General features: G+C 41.1%; 1 protein-coding gene across 9 annotated transcripts in view; it reads left to right on the top strand.

Annotated features, from left to right (window-relative positions):
- Kcne3 (potassium voltage-gated channel subfamily E regulatory subunit 3) overlaps window positions 1–22437 on the top strand; it is a 48429-nt gene that overhangs the window by 3083 nt on the left and 22909 nt on the right. For 3 of the 9 annotated variants that reach the window (XM_021725088.3, XM_078046668.1, XM_078046669.1), the window contains 2 exons: window positions 2702–2851; window positions 6159–8104. In XM_021725088.3, the coding sequence (XP_021580763.1) occupies window positions 6197–6508 (312 nt within the window). In that variant the 5' untranslated portion in view covers window positions 2702–2851; window positions 6159–6196 and the 3' untranslated portion in view covers window positions 6509–8104. Of the gene's footprint in view, window positions 1–2701; window positions 2852–2913; window positions 2994–4559; window positions 5258–6158; window positions 8105–22437 lie in introns of those variants that run through there. The other 6 variants (XR_013437800.1, XM_040284934.2, XM_078046670.1 and 3 more) reach the window with 6 other exon arrangements.

Below are 22437 nucleotides of genomic sequence, written 5' to 3'. Positions count from 1 at the left end.
CAGGCTTTCCAGTCTACAGCAGTGACAAGACCATCAAAATGACAGTGGCAACACTGTACACCTCAGGGGTTATCTTTGGATCTCCTATTTGCTTTATGTCACTTTTTCTATCTGCCTCTCTTTACCTCAACTCCAAGGCCTTAAGACACTCATCCAGAAAGAGTAGTTGAAACAAAGCAATAGGGAACTAAAGGAACCAATGGTGGAGTTTCACTTTTCCCCAGAGAAACCTGAAAGAAAATGTCACTAAGTTTATCCTTCATATCACACTTGTACCCCAATCCCCCAATTTTTTTTTAAAGAGAGAGAGAGGGAGAATTTTTTAATATTTTTCAGTTTTCGGTGGACACAACATCTTTATTTTATTTTTATGTGGTGCTGGGGATCGAACCCAGCGCCCCGCGCCATGCCAGGCCAGCACGCTACCACTTGAGCCACATCCCCAGCCCTCAAGTCAAATACTTTTACAGAGGACCTGTTTATGTGATGGAAATAGCAGGAGCACAGTGTAGACAGAGAGTTCTTGGGAGTCAGGAGTAGGTCTAGAGCAGAGCAGCCATGGGAAATGAGACCACAGAGGAAGGCTGGCTGTCTTTCAAAACCTACCAACTCCCCCTTAACTGGATCCTTGACTAAGATTGGCAAGAATATGTAGTATAGGAAAAGGTAGTGATAATAGAATCAGGGGAGGATGCCCCATACCTTGAGGAGGCAGTGTTTGGTGTAATATCCAGCTAGGATGCAAGGGAACACTGTCATCTGAAGTAGAAAAACAGCCCAACAAAGACCTGGGTTCTCATCCAAGTTCTGCCACTCACTGGCCATTTCATTTTGGACTAGTTACTTCCCCTTTCTGAGCATCAGTCTCCCCAACCACAGAAATGGAGACTTGGGCCTAGAATCTAGACTGGAGATGGTCTTTAAAATCCCTTTCAGCTTGCTCAGGTACTTTTTAAAATCTTTCTTCTAAACCAGTCCATCTTGGGAGCTTGGTGATCCATTGATGCTCTCTTAGAGAGGGAAGCCAAAGAGCACAGGAAAGAGAAGCAAAATGTCCAGTGTTGCTGACTGCCAATACCCAACCTGAAATCAAAGGCAGGTCACAGAGAACCAACCTGTCCCTTCATTAGCTCTCTGCCTCTCCTGACTAAAACAGGATGCCCTTGTACCCAGGCCCTCATCCCCATCCAAACCCATGGCCTATGGCCTCTTTGCTCCTCCCATCAGAACTACAAATACCTGGGTCTATCCACAGAAACCCTAGTAGGAGAACCTGATAATGAATTTTCACACCTTTTAGTGAACCCCACCTCAGAGCCCACCCTGTCCTCCACACTGTCCCATCCACCACTTTGCACACATTATGTCTCCTCCCCATGTTAGACCACTTATCAGCAGGTGGACTGCTAAGAGGGAAAATGAACAAGTCAATTGATTTGGTTCTTTGCTTATCAAGACTGGAATATTAGGTATAAGTTGGTCCCAGAGCTCAGGAGTGCCTTTTTTTAAAAAAAATATATTTTGAGTTGCCATATTTTATCTATATGTGGTGCTGAGAATCAAACCCCATGCCTCACACATGTAGGCAAGCGCTCTACCACTGAGCCACAGCCACAGCCCTCAGGAGTATCTTAACCTGAGGAAAACATCTGCAGTCTTCTCTATCTTGGGAATTGAGGGGCTCTAAAAAACCATCAAAGTGCCTCTCCCACCAGTCTAACCAATCTCCCAAGATCTCACAGCCTGGTTTGTGATCTGTACTGTCACAGGATGTTAGAGCTGATCAGATCTCTTCATTTTATAGGGGCAGATAGAAGCTGAGAGGAAAAAAAAAAAAAAAAGGAAGTCATATGCCCAAAGTCACACAAGTAGCAGCTGAGCCAAGGCAGCTCCCTGGGTTTCCATTTTTCTCATGAAATGAGGACACTTAAAGTAGATGGACTTTGAAGGCCCTTCCAGCCTCTTCTTTATAAAAATAAAACATCTGCCAGTATCTGGGGAGTATCTGGTTCCAATGCTTCATAATATTCTGCTTTAATTTTCCCAAGAAAAGTGTGCACAAATAGTGTTAATTGTGAGACAATTGAATGTATTTGGACCCTGTCTGTCTAAATAGGTTTGATCAGTAGCACATCATTTGTTATTACATAACTACCATTCTACCACTTGCATCACTCCCTTGGGGTTCTTTTTTTTTTTTTAAAGAGAGAGAATTTTAATATTTATTTTTCAGTTTTTGGCGGTCACAACATTTTTGTTTGTATGTGGTGCTGAGGATCGAACCTGGGCCGCATGCACGCCAGGCGAGCGTGCTACCGCTTGAGCCACATCCCCAGCCCATTCCCTTGGGATTCTAAAAGTCTCTTGGGTAGGGGGATGTTTTAAGCTGCACCATTAGCTGATCCCACAGCAGGAGTCCATATATTAAACTGGGGCTTTTCATGAAGTCACGCAGTTAAGACATTGTGAGTCTGGAGCTGGGAGACAGCAATCTGGTGCCTCTTGGCCACTGCATAGTTCCTGTAAGTACAGCCCTAGGCAGGCCTGACCCAGCTGCTGCAGGAAGGGGAGGAGAACTAGAAGGGGGTCTGAGCCCACAGAAAGACTATTGCACAACCCTCAGGAACTGGCCTTGAGTGATCCACCCTGGTTTTGAAGTTTGTTCTGTGTGCCTGGTTTCTTCTTCCTTCCCATTTTCCAGCTCTGGCCCCTTCTAGTACCTAAAGTCAATCCTGAGACCCCAGACATGTCCAGAGACATCCTGAAGAGACTGAGCAACTAAGGAGCCTTAAGGTATCCATAAGGAGATTCCTGAAGCCATCTCAGAGTCAGAGAGTTGGCCTGCCATTTGGTGAGTTTTCTAGATTGAGGTTACCCTCCCTCTAACCGTCATTTAAAGCCCCTTTCCAAGGATAACCTAAGAAAATTAACAATAGTGACTGCCCTGGCAAGGAACCCTGGATGACCAGGAATAGAGAGAGTTCACCTTCATAGTATGTACTGATTTTATTTAAAAAAAAATATATATGTATTTGTTTCTAAAAAATTAAATTATATTCAACATAATAAAAATATATGCTTACAGCAAGCCTTTAGAAGCCAGGGCAGGGGTGATAACCTTTTTTGTTTGTTTTAACTGTGGTAAAAAAAAACACATAACACAAAATTGCCATCTTAACCATTTAAGTATTAGAAAATGTTAACTATTTTCATATCATTGTGCTATAGATCTCTAGAACTGTTCCATCTTGCAAAACTAACATTCTGTGCCCATTCTATAACAACTCCCAATGATGGTCTATTTTGATAGATAAGAAGACTGAAGGCTAATCAGGGAATACTTCCCTTAAAGTGTGCTCCTCTAGACACATATGCTGTCTATTGTCTACCTGTAAACTTGTCTGAGGTCTCTTCCTCCTTCAACCCACATTTAGCCCTTCCATCCTCCAGACAACTGTCACATCTCCACATCTGTTCCTGCCCCAGCCCAGTCATCCCTTCTGCCCTCACCTAAGACTCAGCATCTTACCCCTAAACAATTTCAACACCCTTATCACTAGACCTCCTGCCTCAATTCTTGTCCCTTCCAGTCCACATAGCAACCAGAGCATCTTTTCTCAGTATAGATCTGATCATTTTATCTTCTTTCAAAGGATAAAATGTGAGTTTGCCTGCCATTTGGTGAGTTTTCTAGATTGTGGTCTCTCCTATGGTTGCTTTCTTTTCTTTCTTCTTCATCTTTTCTTCTTACAATCCTACTACAGGATAAAGTCCAACTCTGTAGCATGGCATTCACAGCCCTTCATGGTCTGGCTCCTGTCGGTTTCTCCTGTCCCAAATCCTGTTTTGCCTTCCATGACTTTATGTTCTAACCTCATCATGTTACTTTCCATGCATCTAAACATTTTATGCGCTTTCTCATTAATGTGCTTTGTTCAACTCTTTCCTTCCACTGTCTTCTCTACCTCCTAAAAATCTTTCAAGGTCCAGTTGAAATGCTTCCCTCACTGTGAATGTTCTCAAGCCCTGATCAAAATTCATCACTTCTTTTAAGCCTCAGTAGCTCCTGGCTTGACATAGATTCTCACCTACTACTCATTTCAAACTGGAGATGAGCCTCTGAGTGCAGAGACTAGGTTCAAGCCTCCCTGAGGTCCCAGCATAGGACCTGGCCTAAAAAATGATGACTTGCTAAGTGATTAATTGAGTCATTCATTTCATTGTGATGCTCCTCCACACCATTGCACATGCAAGCAAAGACACAGATTTCTTGCCTGACAAGAGTAGTAGGTGAGGGCTGGAGATGTGGCTCAGTGGTAGCACGCTCACCTGGCATGCATGCGGCCCGGGTTCGATCCTCAGCACCACATACAAACAAAGATGTGTTCGCTGATAACTAAAAAAATAAAATATTAAAATTCTCTCTCTCTCTCTCTCTCTCTCTCTCTCTCCTTCTCTCTTTAAAAAAAAACAAACAAAAAAAGAGTAGTAGGTTAGAATCTATGTCTCCTAGATCTTAACTGAGTGAGCCCTTGATCTTTTTCCCCTCCTCCATCCAGATAATACAGCCCAAGTACTAGATGGCAGAGGGTCTCAAAGCCCTTGCATGAATGAAGTGTGGACTAGTCCTAGGTGACTGATTCTTCCTCCCAACTTATGCATTCAAAGAGCCATAGAAAAAAAGAAAACTGCTGAGAGGAGGAGAATACCCATCCAGTCCCTTGGTAAAAAAGAACACCGAGTGAGTCTCAGGGTAGTCTCCTAGACTTAGGGGGAGATATAGTCCTGCTAAATAGAACCATGTGGCCTGATATGCTTAGGAAAAACAGTACAGCCACTGGCTGGGGTTGTGGCTCAGCAGTAAAGCTTGTGGCTCAGCATTAGAGCACTCGCCTAGCATGTGTGAAGCGCTGGGTTTGATCCTCAGCACCACATTAAAAATAAATACATAAAATTAAGGTATTGTGTCCAACTACACTGAAAAAAAGAAAGGAAGAAAGAAAAAAGAGTACAGCCACAAATTGCCTTATATGTAAATGGTGGGGGAAGGGAAAGCTGAGCTGGTAAACTTATGGAGTATGGTTGAGGGGTGGGAGCCCTGGATGAAGGCTTCCTGATGGAAGTAAGTGTGAATCCTGGTTAATGGAATGGCATGTTTTTGTTTTGTTTTGTTTTGTTTTTGTTTAGAGACAGGATACAAAGTTGTCTTAGGATGTTTTTCTTTGTAATAGATTAAGGATTTCTGAGAAAAAGGAAAGGGAACATTTATTATCACCTACTGTAAACTAGATATGTAGTGCCTTTGTTTCAGGAGGCAGGATAGTTGAGGTGCTGCAGGTAAACCCCAAACCAGACCGAACACTTTACTTCCTGCTCAGCTGGATCTGTTCTCCTTTTCTCCAGGACCTGAAGGGATCATTAACCTTCTTTCTGCTCTTGCAATTCCCTCTTTTCCAAAACAATTTCCCCAAAGAGCTAGGAATACCTAGTATTTGGCACCAAGGATTCTTGAGAGGTCCCATGAGCCAGTCTTTGGTTCCAAATAGGTGAAATCTAAGCCATCTAAGCATCCTTAAATGGTGTCTATGCATTATATAAAAAGAACTGTTCTGAAGGAGAGTTCTGATGCCTATCTTCTAAAATGGTTCCACATAGTCCCCTGGAGAGCTGGGATGGGACCTGAAGGAACTCTAAGTTGGTCTTCCAAGAGTGGGACTTGATCTTGGCCGTACCTCTCAGTCTCTGTGATCATGGACAAACTACTTATTTGTTGTGGGCTTTAGTTTCCCTGTACATAAAATGGAAGGAGCTATATTAAATAATTCTAGGGCCCTTCTAGCCTAAAGCTCAGTGACATATGGGATAAAAGAAACAAATGAAATTAATGCGGGTTACAATAGTCCAAGAAGGTTTTTATTCCACAGGTATTTATTGGAGCACTATGAAGTACTGTCACAAGTGCTCGTGTACATCAATAGGTAAACAGATATAGTTCCTGCATTTATTGAGCTTGTGATGTAGTGGAGAAGTAAGCAAGTAAGCAAGTAGTGAGAGTACACTGTTATGTTAGGATTCTAGCTGAGATGGGGAAGTGGGGAAGTCACTCAAGCTGAAGGTAATAGAAGCCATCCTCTCCCTCTTGTCTCTCACCATCATAGCATCCTCTGATTCTCTCCCAGCTTCAATTTCTGTTGCTATGGAGACTACCAATGGGACTGAGATGTGGTATGAGAGCCTGCATGCGGTGCTGAAGGCCTTAAATGCTACTCTTCACAGCAACTTGCTTTGCCGGCCAGGACCAGGACCAGGGTCAGATAACCAGACTGAGGAGCGGCGGCTCAACCTCCCTGGCCGTGATGACAACTCTTACATGTATATTCTCTTTGTCATGTTCCTGTTTGCTGTTACTGTGGGCAGCCTCATCCTGGGATACACCCGTTCTCGCAAAGTGGACAAGCGTAGTGACCCCTACCATGTCTACATCAAAAATCGTGTGTCTGTGATCTGACACAAAGGGGCTGGGGATGGTGGAAGATTAAGACACTTGAGGATTGTCTTCTGGAACCTCCAGAACTCAGCTATGGACCACATCAGCTTCACTGTCTCTATAAAGTCAACAAGAAACAGGGCTAAGGAAGGTCATCAATGGGATGTGAGAGGAGGCTACCAGGCCTGGGCCTTGTGGCTAAAACTTTTTATGTAACAGTGGGAGCCCATGAACAAACACAGAACAGTACAAAAAAGATAATGACTAATGATTGGTCAAGTGGCAGGAGTACTTGGGGATGGGGTTGAAAGAAGGAGAAGTTGTAGCAAAGGGAAATGAAACAGGAAGATGCTCTGGAGACATTTTTTAATGTGTTATCTTCAACAACCATGAGATGCAGTAATGATTATCCCATATCGTGGACAGGATGTCTGAGTAAATTTACTTATTTATGTTAGTTCACATTTTTGGGTGGTTTTTAAAACACACACATTTAACATTTGTGGTTTTACCTTTTTATACCCTGCACAAAAAGCAGGCAAAGTGCCATGCTGCCCATTTGGGCCAGAGAGGTACCATGACTGGGAACCCCAGAGCTCTGCTCTCCTTGCCTAGCACTTCAAAACTCTGTGTTACACTGGAGTGGACCCAAGCCTAAAGCATATACAGTTCTGGGGATTCTCTTTAAGAAAAAGAATCAGCGAGGCCCTAAACAACTTAATAAGAGCCTGTCTTACAATAAAAAATAAAAAAGGACTAGGGATGTGGGTGTGGCCCCTGGCTCAGTGGTAAAACACTCTAGAGGTCATTACCTGGCGCAATAAAAAGAGAGAAGAAAGGAAAATTCAGAAGTACCTTACTTTAGTAAAGATTACAAAAATGCACCACCATGTCTCTAGTCATGGGACCTTCACTACATCTAAAGCAGTCTCTTCTGCTTTGATTACATTCTGTGACATATCTTCTGATACTAAGTTGGAATGCTCTTCTAGAACATTATTATCACACCTATGAGATTATCATATTAACAGATTCAGAAGCCCTGCTTCTGCCACTAATATGGTAAATGACCTTAGGCTGGTCATTTTTCTCTCTAGTCCTTTTTCTCTCTGGTCCTTTTTATTCTTCAGCACGATGTAATAATTAAACTCGAAAGTCTCCAAGGAACCCATGAGTTCTGTCCTAAGCTTCATATGCATTAAGTTGAACCATGTAAAATTGCTGTGTTTTTATAGGACAAAAATTGCCAAATATCAGTAATTTCATGTAGTTCAATCTAATTTGTACAATATGGAGAGTGAATTATTTAAAAGCTATTTGCCCTGAATCCCTGACTGGAGCTGCTCACCATTGTCTGTCTGATTTCAATTTAATGGATCTCTATGTGGTATCCAGCAGGCCCCACTGAAACGTACATGTTTGTGTATAGCAAAACTCTGAAAGACTATTTTGATCTCTGAGGAATAGGATTATGTATGATTTTTTCCCTTTCTACTTTATAATTGTATATATAATACTCGACTTATTTGACCATAAGTATGTTACTTATGTAATAAGTGGGAGAGGAGCTACTTCCACTTTGAAAAAGTAAAAATAAATGCCTTTGTGTTTCTTGAATGGAAGCTTAAGGATACATTCTCTCCCACAAGCAGTTGGTGAACTACCTGCAAATCTGTGTTAAGCCCCTTTTGTGTTCAAGCCTTCCTTTATTTCTTCTTGAGGGAGAAAGTTGAGACTTTCTTAAGGAGATGTGCCCTATGGAAAGAACAGATTCTGAAATATACAGCTGATAGGGCTTTAGAGACTGCCCAGCTCAAACTCCCAAATAAAATATGGAGAACAATAGAGTGTAAGAATGAGTAGCCAAGGGAGAGTGCTGTAAGGGTTTTGAGAAATGAGATTGAGGAGCTCTAAAAGAGTCATTGACTGGGTTTTGAAAGATAGGACAGATCTAAGTGAGCAAAGAGAATGAAGGGAAGAAGGCAAAGCAAGCTTGTAGAGAAAAGTGTGAGAAACAGCTTCCTGGAGAGACAGAGCAGCAAGCAGGCCTGGGATGGCTCCTCTAAGACTTCACAGTCCCCATTGGTAGGAGAGGTTCTCCCTCACACACTTTTCACACTCACAGAGCTTAATAATAAAATAACTCAAATGCTTTTGCTTGCATATTTTAGAAGCCCCATGTAAATTAGCATAAGCACAAAAGGGGATTTATGAGAGGTCTGGGGTAGCTTCTAAGTTCAAAAGAAAAGCTACAGATAATATGGCAAATCTAGGGAGCTCTCAGGGCTTTAGAATTAATTATCTATCTGAATTCACAAAGTAGATGATGAGTGTATTACATTACTGAGAGTTGGACTAAATAAAATTCTAGTATTTAAAGGGTTATATTTAAACTTTCTAATGTGCTATGATGTAGGCATTGCTCTCTCAGCACTCCCTTATATTTGTGCCAGGCTGTCTGAAAGCTCTGTTCCAATCATCTCCCTCGGCCCATCAGATCTTTGCATAGGTTCTGCCCTCTGCTGGTCAAATGCCAGCACATCACCTTGAACCCTCAAAGCAAAACTTAAATAATCATTCATTCAACACATTACTTACTGAGTGCATACTATGTGAAAGTACTCACCTGGACGTACTTGGGATACATAAGTAAACCAAAAAAAAAAAAAAGAAAAGAAAAAGAAATCCCTGCTCTCAAACTTCCAAGAGAATGTACTACATGTCAGGCACTGGACTAAGTAAGCATTTACCTCAGAATGACCCTACGTTGTAGGTATTTCTTACAATTACTTCAAAAGAACCCACTTTTAAAAATCTAGTCCCTTAGTACACACACATGAGCTAATTTAGATCCTGTGATGCTCACAGCCCAGAGTGGATCTGAAATTCCCCAGAAATTAATAAAAACATGATTTGGGAAAATAGAGCAGAGTATTAACATGTGGCCTGATGCTGGGTTCCCTATAAGCAGAACCTGAGAGAGGCATTCATTGATGAGGAAAAACCTGCAAGTGAGAGAGTGAAGTAGATAGGAAAGGAAAAGAGCCAAACAAAGTGTTTCAGTTTATGTCTAACCTTGGTCTGATCCATAGGGGCACTGTGACATATGGTTGGGACATAAACCACTTGGCAGAATGTATACATCTTTGAGGCAAAGGAAACTGTATCAGTCATTGTTGTGAGCCATCCTGCGGAGGTGGAGGGACTGGAGGAAGGTTGCAAGGAGGTTCCCTTCAGCAGAGGGCAATTCTGTAGAGAAGGGAGGCAAAAAAAAGTAGGAAGACGACTCTGCTCTACTCAGTTAGATAATTACTGCCTAGAATAAGTGCTGCCATCTTCAACATGTAATGTCCAAGTCAATCTGGTCAAAGCATTTCTACCTAGTGAGGAGAGACAAAGAAGCCCAGGGCAGGCAAAATCTGCATTCATTTCTTCTGCTCAGATCCATTCACAAGGACATAGGCCACAAATGGCATGGAACTAGTGAATGAGGTGACTATCTGGGTAGTCATGTTCCAGCCAAATGTCTACTCCTATGGAAGAAAGAATGGATTCTGGCACACATCCAGAATGGTCCTTACCACACATTCATCCCTTTCTCCCCAGGACTAGTAAGATTACAACATTTACAACTCTTTCAAGAAGGGAAAAGTGCTACTACTCTGATGAGCTCATGCTTTTAGATGGGATGGGAGTCCTATAAATAACTAATCCTGTCTTGAGAATGTAACTTTTTCTCATTTTTTTTTTCTGGCACCATGGAGTCTGGTCTCTCCTCTCATTAGAATAATAATATCAAGATATTAGTATTATCTTACCATAGGAAGAATAGACAAAGCATGGCTTTCATCCAATATTGTACTCTTGTACTCTTTCAAGTGTCACAAAGAAGTCAAGAACATAATCCTCCTGGATGAAATCAGAGACCCCATCTGTGGCAGTGGTTAAACTGACAGAGAATGAGGTCCTGGGAATAAAGGAGTCAGAGATTAGTGAAAAGGGAAGAGAAACTAATTTGATGAACAACTGCATCCCTCACTGCAATTCCCCTGAGCCATAGGGAACTGTCTTACTAAGGTTACAACCCCTCTAGGAGCCTCTCACAACCAACACAGAGGGATACTACCTCTGCTATACTACCTCAACTTGGTCAATTCTGAGGGATCATCTCAGCTCCAGAATAGGATCAGCTGAGTCATCAGTTGCAACCACATTGTGAGTTAGCTCCTTCTTTTGCCACTCCAGCTTCCTCATTTCCTTACTCATACATCGTCCAAGAACACTCTCCCAAGAAAACCTGCATGAAATTTTCTCTACCTTAGTCTGTTTCCAAAGGGAATCAATATCTCCTTCTAGAACTGTGCCCTAATACTGAGCTTGTTCCAAACGAAAACTAGAGGAATGGGATGACAGAATGTAGATGGAGTCTGTCTAGCAAACCAAAAAGGAAAAAAGGCAATGATGAGACCAGCAGTGCAGAAACAGCCAGTTATGTTCATTGAATAAAAAGAACTAGCCTCTAGAGGGCCCAGCACTACAGCTCTGCAGCTAATGCTTCTACTTCACAGCATAGAACCCTCGACTCCCAGCATAATTGTCTATGAAAGGGAAAAAACTGTTGGCTCATTATTCCCTTCTGCTTTACATATTCCAGGGATACCAGTGTCCTAGGTTCTTATAATACCTTGTATTATAAGAACCCTCTGTACCATTGTATATACTGTACTTATTCTCCCAAATCAAAGCTTCCAAAGCCTGTTTTTTTTTTTTTTCCGGCTACCCTGTACCCTCATTATTTTCAAGGGGTTCTGAAGATATGAAATGTAGAATTCCAAACAGTTGGTTGGGAGGGTTCATATAGGAATGGAGAGAATTGGCAAAATAATCTGTTCAGTCCTGGCACTTGCCCCACCCCTTCTACTTTCCCAATTAGCAGCAAAGATAAGACATATAGGCTTTGGGGCTGGGGCTGTGGCTCAGTAGTAGAGTACTTACCTAGCATGTGCGGGGCCCTGGGTTCGATCCTCAGCACCACATAAAAATAAATAAATAAATAAAGGTATTGTGTCCAACTACAACTAAAAATTAAAAAAAAAAAAAGACACACAGGCTTAGGTCTAAGATATAGAAAGGGTCATGGGAGCCTGAAAAGTCCAAGCACATTGTATAATGAAGTGAATTAATTAATTTTCTGATGTGTACTTAGTAAATAGACTTAAAGGAAATATTATTCTGTACCCTATTTAAAAGAACATTTAGTCCTTTATAGGTTGGATACTTTCTGGCAGGAAGCACTTGAAGGTCACTGTTTCCAATGTATACATTTCTGAAGGGACAGAGTTGTAATTGTAATGCCTGGGTGCAGGAAAGCTCTGGGGATAAAAGGGAGCAGAGCCAGATTCTACAAAACTGGAAGGGCAGAGGGGTGTTGGGGACCAGTGCTTGACCTTCTCCCAATGCCCTCCCACTATCCCTGGCAGTGATCATTCTAGGATACTTGGGGAATGGATACCAAACCATGGTTTGGGAGCCATACAGAAGTTCATGGTGGCCAGGTTTACAATGGAAGGTATAGATGCATACCTTGAAAAACTGCACCAGGGACTTTTTACTGGTCCACACCTGCTTGGAAAATCAGTGTCTTCACTACAACTACAATGAACTGAAGACAGTTTCCCAGATTTTCTAGATTTGGTAAGATCTGGAATTTTGCATCCCCACAAAAGATCTGGTAAGTTGGAAGTGAAGCAGAATTTAATTTAATTTTTTTTATTAGTGATGATTGAACCCAGAGGGCTTTTACCACTGAGCCACATCCACAGCCCTTTTTGTTTTTATTTTTTTATGTTGAGACAGGGTCTCAATAAGTTGCTTAGGGCTTTACTAAATTGCTGAGGTTGGCCTTGGATTTACCATCCTCCTGCCTCACTCTACTGAGTTGCTGGGATTACAGGCATGCATTACCACATCCAGATAAAATATAATTTCATTTTTAAGTTTTTATTTATTTAAAATTTCCTTTAGGGCTGACGCCGTAATTCAGTGGCAGAGCACTTGCCTAGCATGTATGAGGTACTGAGTTCTATCCTTAGCACTGCATAACAATAGATAAATAAAATAATTATTAAAAATGGTTAATAAAAATTAAATTTATTTAAATTTTGAAACAGGGCCTCAATGTGTTGCCCAGCCTGGTCTTGAACTCCTAGGTTCAAGTGATCCTCCCATCTCAGCCTCAAGTAACTCAAATTATAGGTATACACTGCAGTGTCCAGCTTTTTTTGTTTTTCCTAAATAAAGAAATGTTTCTGTACTTGTTATTAAACAACTCAAATGAGTTACAATATTTGGAGCTTTAATATCACAATAGCAAATCTAGTCTACCCAGGTAAATGAAAGAATAGTAATAATCTATTAAGGGATTACCATGCATTAGGTAGTGCACTATTTTGTTTAATCCTCACAACATACCTGTGAAGTAGACTGAGACTCAAAGAAGTGGGCTGCCCAAGGTCACTTTGGTTAGTAAATGGCAGAACCTAGTTTGTTGAACTCCCTATCTAACTCCTAAAGTCATTCCCTGACATCTAGTTTATCACTCACCAATTCATTTAGCCAGACATGCACTCAAACAGTGAATGGGATTACTATAATTATTTTGTAGAAGTTTAAAGAACAAAAGAATCTTAGAATAATAAACTGTGTGTACTGGCAGCTGGTCTAGTGAGAAGAACAAAGACCAGATAGACTAGACTGGAATCTTTCCTCTGCTATTCACTCCCTCTGTGACATTAAGCAATTTAATTAGCCTTTTTGGTTTTCAACTAGCCTGTCTGCATGTCATAAATAATAATACACATACAGTCTCATTAGACTGAGATAATGGTACACAGGACCAGCTACATAATTTTCAGGGCCAATCCAAAAAAAATATGGGGCCTCTTGTTAAAAATGATAAAGAATTTGCAGATGGTGACAGCAGAGTATTAAACAAAGTGCAAGGCTCTTTTAAGCACAAAGCCCTGATTGCAAGATCAGGGTGGCACAGATGAGGTGTGCAACAAATTGTAGTCTTTTTTTCCTCTCTAGATCATTGATTCTAATCCTCTCCTTATGCAGATGAGGAAACTGAAGCTCAAAGAAGAGTAAAAATGCAAGTCAGTGGCAAAGCTAGGACTGCAACCCAGACCTTCTTTGTTCCCAGCATTTCCCAAGTGGGCTTTGTGTGGTGATTATAGATATCCCATGAATAAAATTTTCCATCAACAAGAAAATTTGTAAAACATTGGTTTAAGGTTAAATAGACATCTTTTGCAGAGTTATTTAGACATTTCTCTCTGCAACATGAATCTCCAAGAAGGAATATAATATGGAACAAAAATATCTGATATGAAAACCTCTTTCAGGAGCACATTAAATATCTCCTAAAACTCTTTCAGAAATGCTGCTCTATATACTGCTTTAGGGCAGTGGAAGTTTTCGTGGGTTTAGATCTGTGGGGTGTGGTTGTTCTTATTTCAAATTAGAAGCACACATATTCCTTCCATTAGGCCTTTCTGCCGGCATCCCTGTCCTTTTGAGCCTGAGGATACACAAGTAATGAAAACCAGATTCCAGGAAAAGCGTACTTGTTTAGAGTCACCCAGTTGCATCCAAAAGGCAGATCCAATATGCCTCTCTCCCAGGACCGAGAATACAAAGACAAAACATACACCACGACCCCAAAATTCTTTCCATTTTGGGTAATTTTCTCATAGTCTTCATATTACAAAATTAAAAGCTAATGTCCCATTTAAAGTCACATGAGAAACAGGAAAATCAGAATTCTCAGCTCCACTACTTATTAGCCATTTGACCTACACTGATAAATTCACCTGCTTATCCCTTTACTTTTTTTTAATTTTTAATTTTTTATAGTTGTAGATGGACTTAATACCTTTATTTTATTTCTTTATCTTTATATGGTGCTGAGGATCGAACCCAGGGCCTCACTCTACCACAGGGCAAGCATTCTACCACTGAGCCACAGCCCCAGCCCCTGTCCCTTTACTTTTATTCAATACTCTCTTGAATCAAATTAACCTCATGCCTCTTTTTATTTTTTTATTTTGGTGCTGGGGATTGAGCCCAGTGCCTCAAATATGCCAGGCAACTGCTACACCACTGAGCTACATCCCCAGCCCTAATCTCTCCTTTCTTTAAACTACCACACTTTTAGATTTAATCTGTAGTAAGCCCTTGAAAATCTCTATGGGACTTAGTTTGGAAACCAGCTGACTAGATGATCTCTATGGTTCCTTTCAGCTCTGATGGTCTGTGATTAGAATTTTTAGATAGTTTTGTGACCTCTTGCCTCCACCTGTTAACAAAGGCCCCTAGCTCCTTGAGAAATGCTCCTCTTAATATCTGAGAGGCTTAAAGGGTGAATCTCACATGCTATACTGATGAGATGCCAGGTGGCATGGATTCTTGGAGTTCTCAGTACGTGGAATCCATTATATAGAACTTACAGAGGGGAGAAGATCACCTCTCCACCCATGATGCTGTATGTCACTTGGGCCTTTAATAGGTATAACATGTGCCTTTTAACTCATAGTTTTTAGTAAAGTGATTCTTCTATATTTTTCTGGTTTCTCCCTCACCCCCATTTTATTTCCACAAATTACTAAATATAAGCTGCTGGTGGGGTTGCTATAGGGCCAATAGGCAGTGTGGGGCTGCCATGAACCCAAGAAACAAAATTGCATGCTAAACCCAATATTGAATTTGGATCTGCTCCTCCTTGCTTTTGAAGATTCTGTTACTGGACTCACATTGCTTACCTTTTCACTTTCTTTAGAAAGAGTTCTCTCCTAGGAGAGACCTAAAGCCCTCAGGAAAAACAGACTTTTTGTGATTCGGGCCTACTGGGTTGGAGTGCCTGTATGGATCCACAGGGAAACTGATAAAGATGGAGTAAGAAGTGCAAGGAATTTATTGGGGGAAACACCTGTGAAAGCATAAAGGTGTGAGGCATCTGGTGTAGGTGGGAGAGCCTCAGATTGTGATGCAGGTCTAATACCAGTTTAAAAACAGAGGGAAGGATCAAGTAGAGGGAGTCTCAGACTTTGATGGGGCTTTGAGAAAGTCTCAGCTAGGTCGATGGGAAGCTGAGATTGCCTATTTGAGGAGCTCTGTGTTGGGCAGATATGAGCTAGCTTTAGTACTAGGGAGACTGTAATGGAGTGAGGTGGGTGAGGGTAAACACTGCAGTAAATCCTGGAAGGTGCACCTAGATGCCAGCAGCTGACTATACTCCTCCCAGCAGGTTCCTTGGGAGATCTAAGCAGCACACCCCCTAGGGCTGCCCCACTGATGCACATGCCCACAGTCTGAATTACAAAAATAGACATAATTTGAGGGGATAGTTCTAGAGATTGGACCTAGGGGTGCTTAACCACTGAGCCATACTCCCAGCCCTTTTTATTTTTATTTTGAGGAAGGGTCCCGATAAGTTGCTTAGGGCCTTGCCAGTTGTTAAGGCTGGCCTACGTGGACATTATTTAAACTCAAACTGAGGTCTGTTGAGCACTAAACCTGTTTTGATAAAAGTTATCTCAATTGTAATAATATTCATTACAAATATTTAATACGTGTAGAAAAGATATTGCATTAGGCACTGCAGCAGCCCTTCCCTTTCCAGTGGCATAATTAAAGCTAAAAAAGGGCTAGTATGGGAAGATTTCAGGCAATTAGATGAGTTGTTATGACCACTATTGTCAACAATACGCATGTCTTAATAACCTCTGTTGTATATTAACACCAGGTCAATATGAAAGAAAATAATCCTTAGGGAGCTAAAAGTAAGTTTGCAATAAAATATCCCTTACCTTTGAGGAGCTCAGAGCAGATTTTAGTTTTCATGCCATTCACTGAATGCTCCAAGGACATAGGAGCCTTTTAGTAGAATTGGCCTTGGAGATTGCCAAAAAGACCTTGAAACTGATCTGGCAGCCAGTTTGGTAGTGCAAGGGCATGCTCCACCCCCAGGACCCTGCCAGCCAAGATTTGGGATTTGCTGAGATGCAGGCCCAACACCTGTTGTGGCTACTGGACAAGATTCAAAATTTGAGAATGGAGGGAAGAGGAAGGAACTAGAAAAGAGCAATCTGTAGCTAGAAGAAGTAAGACAGAAGGCTATTTAGAACCGTACCAAAAATTCATTCCAATTTAATCACCTGGCACAAAAGAAAGCGTCAGTGGTAGAGCACTGGCTATGATATCTAAGCTCTGCCTCTACACCCTGGCTGACCTTTGTCACTCAATGCCCCTTTGGGCCTGTGCTCCTTGGCTATAATCTGCAGAGCTAAGCCAGATACTCTTGAAAGTTCTTCCATTTGAATAGTCTAGAATTCTAACAGCTTCTTTAAGGTAATCTTGGAAGAGCCTACAGAGAAGCAAGAAAGAGAAGAGGAACGGGATGGAAAGAATTTCCCATGAACCTGGAAATAATATATCATCATATCACAACATAATATCCTCACACCCTACCCTAACCTAACAAGCATTACCGTGGATGTGGGGTCTGGTAATGGGGACCAGTAACATCTTAAGGTGGAGCTAATTTCATAATTGAGATACCAGGGCATTGAAATATGACTCTGTTCTATCTTTTTAAAAAAATTTTTTTTGTAGTTGTAGATGAACAGAATGCTGTATGTTATTTGTTTATTTTTATGTGGTACTAAGGATTGAACCCAGTGCTTCACGCATGCTAGGCAAGCGCTCTACCACTGAGCTACAGTCCCAGCCCTGTTCTATCTTTACACAGAGGTGCAGATGGTTGGAGAAGGAAAGTTGTTCCACCTGTCAGCTGGCTCTAAAAGATCTGTGATTCATATATATTTCAGCAACACACGAACCCTCAATGTGACTAAAGAAAACATGAAACTGTACTGAGCTCTCTTCCAGTTTTTTTCCTTATAAAAACAAACAATTTCTACACTCCTTTAAACCTGCATTTGCTTTCATTTCCACTTAGATAAGAATGCTGAAAGGGTTTTTTCCCCAGGCCTAATATTTTAGGATTCTTTAAATAACAGGGGCGCATATACCCTTATTAGTTTCTCCTATTGAGCTAAGAAAATGCCACAGATGAAAGAAAGAAAAAGAAACAAAAAAAAAAAAAAGAAAGAAAGAAAGAGAGAAAGAAAAAGAAACAAAAAACTGCAGTCCAGGGAATAACATAATTAGCAGCCAATCATGAAAAGGCTATGCAATCCTCAGGACTTCTGATACTTAACCTTCCAGGCTAGGCCTCCCAGAGAGGATCAGGTTTTCTCTTGGGGTTACTTCCCTTTTGAATTAAGCACCACTGCGGGCCACAGTCCAGAAACACAAACTCTTAACCTAGTCCCCGATAGACAAACAGATCTGGGGAGATTGAATGACCTGCAGGAACAGAGTGCTCAGGGTTCCATGGAAGACCAGACTGAAAAGAAGGAGAAGGAAATATGGCTTCAGTGAGGACACCAGAGCAGCCACAGGAGGGCCATACTGCCTCAATAAATAATGGCACATTTGGCAGCTGACCCAGTTCTGGGACAGGCCTGGGGCCTTCAGGTAGGCAGCCTGCTAATGCACTCTGGCCCTTCGATCTCAGCCTAAATGTAATTTCTTCCGGGAAGCAGAGTGCCACACACAGCTGTGCTGGCTGCATACACCTAGGGTGTGCTGAACACAGCATAGTGAATACATGCTTATAAAAGTTTAAGACAAATTTCTGTCATTTGGCATCAAGAGTTTTGAGGAAAGGATGCTTTTTTCTTCTTCTTTTTTTCTTCTCTTTCTATTTCACAGAAAGTTACTATAGGGACTGGCACTAGTCCTGCTGATAGTCCTTCCCTAACTCTTTTTTTTTTTAATTTTTATTTGTTCTACTTATTTGTACATGACAGCAGTATGCATTTCAATGTATCGCCTTCCCTAACTCTTATCAAAACAAGTATAGTACTCCTCATAGCTACTTAAAACTCCTTCCACCATTCCATCTACCATACTTTATCTTAATTTCCTGTTTTCTGGGATATATATTATGCTAGATTATCATCTTTGTGAGGACAGAGACCATGTCTTAGTCCTATACTTGGGTCCTAGATTGGCACTTTGCCCTAGCACGGGCTCAATGATGTTTGTTGACTGAATTGAACAACATATTCTGAATCACTTTAATGCTCTTGCCCAAATGGACAGAGAGCTTAGCATTTCTAGCAAATAGTACTAGCTATATCCCAGGCTCAAGATCTTAATCTAGCTGGATGCAGTGGTGCGTGCCTGTAATTCGGAATGAATTCAGAGGCTGAGGCAGGAGGATAACAAGTTTAAGTCCAGCCTCAGTAATTTAGCAAGGCCCTATGCAACTTAGTAAGACCCTGTCTCAAAATAAAAAATAAAAAGGGCTGGGTATGTTGCTCAGTGGTAAAGTGGGTTCAACTCCCACTACCAAACACACACACACACACACACACACACACACACACACACACACACACTCCAGAAGTATCACCTGGTAAACCACAAAAATACTGAACACATGAGAAGTAAGGGGCTGCCCCAGGGAAGCTGAACTATATGTAGGCACCTCCAGCAGAAAATTTGTCTTCTTTCAAATGGTGTAACCCACATAGCTTATAGATGGAGAAACCAGTCTCAGAGAGGGAAAATTTCTTATCCAACATCACATAATGAAAGGGAGCTCACAGCTAACCCAAGATCAGATTCCAGGTTATCTGACACTTGATTTTCCCATTAAACTTCCCTTTGTTTTTTTGCAAGTGTATGACCTGAGAGTTGAGGTCAGGGAAAGAGATGAATTCTAGGGACAGAAAGCCCCAAATGTCAAAGGATAAATTTATTGCTTCACATAAGAAGCACTGGAAATAGATATAATAATGCCATAAAGTAGACGGTATTCTTTTCTTTATATTTGGTCCTGGGGATTGAACGAGGGGTGCTTTATCACTGAACTACATTTCAGCCCTTTATATTTTTTTTGTTTGTTTTGAGGCAGGATCTTACTAAATTGCCAAGGCTAGTCTTGAATATGTGATCCTCTGTCTCAGCCTCCCCAGTAGCTGGGATTACAGGTAGGTACCACTATGCCCAGCAGACTGTATTCTCATTCTCCTCTTCTTCTCACCCTCCTATGCTATGTCACCTTCCTCTTTTCTCTGGGTGTCAGCCTACTGAGTACAGACCAGTTTCCTCCTCACAGCAAAGGACACGGCTACTAATAGCTTCTGGCTCCATCTCACTGTTTTGCCATCTGAGAGGAACTGAGCCCCTACCCTTACTTCAAACTGGCAAAATCTCTCCTCACCCTGGCTTGAAGTGACACATCTACCCTTGTGCTAATGATTTTCAATCTTTACCAGAACTACTAGATTGGAGTGGGGGAATCAGTGTTGAAAAAAAGGGGGATACTGTTCCAAGAAGAAAGAATGGGTACTAGGCAGACAAAATGATTGATGTCCACCACAGTATTCTAAAGATCATTCTCCCACTGAGATCTAAAGTGTCACCATTTGTAATCAGTTTTCTTTATTTTGGGCTCTGCTCCTCTAAGATCATTTCTCCATATACCTTCTCTGAGTTCTATAATAGAAAGAGGAAAGCAGGAGGGTGCCAAGATCAGGAGGGAGACAGGTAACTAAATAAAATCACAGTGTGCTTTCCTCTGCAAACCTTCAGTAAGCACAGAAGTGAGCCATGAATTACAAAAGTTAGTTTCCTTTCTAGAATTGTTACTTAGTGACTTCACTGGCTCAGCATCAGGTCCTACATTCCTTTATGCTCTGGCCAGGCTGTGGCTGGAGTGTCAGTGTTGCTGAACTGCAGCACTAAGCTACTCAATATAGCGTGGCTGACTTCTATGATGAGCGTTCACTTCTTGTCTCCTTCAACCCACATAGTTTATAGTTCATAGATGGAGAAACCGGAGTCTCAAAGAAGGAAAATTCCTTATCCAACATCACATAATAAAAAAGGAGTTTATGGCTAAACCAAGATCAGATTCTAGGTTATCTGAAATGTGACTTTCCCATTATGCTTCCCTTTGTTTTTCTGCCTGTTTATGACCTGAGAAATGAACTACCCTTAATCTCACTTTTCCCCATTCTTTTCTCTCTAGGTCAACCTCGTGAGATGCCTTCTCTGGTCACTTTCACTATATTATTCACCTTTGGGTTATGATCAACTAGACTTTGTCTTATTCTCAGCTGTCAGGAATAAAATTCCAGTACCAGATGTTGACCTCAATAATGTGGCATTCTCTTCACTGCTCCTCTGCATGAGCTCACTATTTAAGCGAGCTAGTCTTATAAAATTTCAGGAACAATCCTGGCCAACTCCTACTTATCTCTTGAGTATCCATTTAGATCACATCATTTCAAGAAGTGAAATACATTGTATTTGGGTTCTCTCCCCACCCTGAGTCAGGAATACTTCCTGTAAGATCTGGTAGCACCCCATGCTTACTCTAACAAAAAGGTCTCCATGCTGTACAGTAATCACCTGCTGACTTCATCTCTCTTCTCTGCTCTTCTGTAAAATCTGTGACAACAGAGACAATTTCTGTTTACCTTTCCATTATTTTCCTCCTGACCCAGAAAAGAACCTGATGCCAATGATAAATGCTGCAAAACTATTTGTTGAATCAGTGACTAGAACTCTGACTTCATGTTCCTAATTATTTGCACACTAGAAATCAAATGACAAAAAGATTTGAAATGTTTTATAGGTGAACATACAATACAGATACTAAGGATTTATTACTCTAATGGGACTTATACTAGCTATCATTATAATATAAGCCTTTCCTACTTTTGACAAAAAGATGAAAAAAATTCAGTAGTCCATCCACAAAAATTGAGCGGACACTTAAATATTTAGAAGGTCTGTGCTACTGTCAAAAGCAAACACATTATCAGAATAAAATTCTGCCTTTGGGATGTCCCCCTCACCTTGATGGCAGGCTGGGCTGCCCATCTGCTTGATGACCATGACTTGAGTGCCCACTATGAGTCAGCTCCTGCTCTGTTTTTTACTTATGTTACCTCATTTGCAACAAGCCTTTGAGGCAGGTTCTATTTTTATTACTTTTTAACAGATGGCAATACAAAAACACAGAGAAGTTCTATGACGCTAGAAGTCATAAAGCTGCTGAGCAGTTGAGCTAGTACACAAACCTGTCTCTTACCCTGAATCACTGTGCTGTAAGACTCTTCCTTCCTCTATTTCTTCTACAAGAAGCTTCCACCTTAATTAGATGAACCTACTGTTTTCCAAACATACCTTGAGTTTTACCAATTCTATAGATCTAATACTGTAATTTTTAAAACAATTCAAAGGAGAGTTATAGATTACCTTATCAAATATTGCTATGTCATAGGTGACCAAGTAGTAGTATGTATTTTGGAAAGAATACTATCTTTGCAACAAGGAAGACCTGACATCAAAACCTGTCCATTTCAGTTATCTAATAACAAACCTCTTTGTAATATAGCAGCTTAGAACAACAACAATTTCTTCTCACAGTTTTGTGGACTGGCAAGACAGTTCCTCTGCTGGCTTCTCCTGCAGTTACTCATGTGGCTGCATTCAGCTGGAGGGTTGGCTGGGCTGGAAGGTTCACCATCATCTCACTTATGTGTCTGGCTTGAAAAGGAACCTTCCTTTGGCCTCTCATCCTCCCAGCAAGACCAGCTTCCTTAGATAGTGGCCTTGATGAGAGCTACTGAAAAGAATTGTGATATTTAGTCTCCTTCAATTCCTAGCTAAAGGACTGCAGGCAATTTACATTTTATTTCCTGAGATCAGTTTCATTATCTTTACAATTTAGATTGTATATCCCAATTATTGTAAACAATTGAAATTATATAGATTGTAATCCCAATTATCCCAGGTTCTTGTGA

This window comes from Ictidomys tridecemlineatus, chromosome 4 (genome assembly GCF_052094955.1).
Source record: "Ictidomys tridecemlineatus isolate mIctTri1 chromosome 4, mIctTri1.hap1, whole genome shotgun sequence".
NCBI lineage: Eukaryota > Metazoa > Chordata > Mammalia > Rodentia > Sciuridae > Ictidomys > Ictidomys tridecemlineatus.
This window is presented reverse-complemented; position numbering and strand designations above follow the sequence as displayed.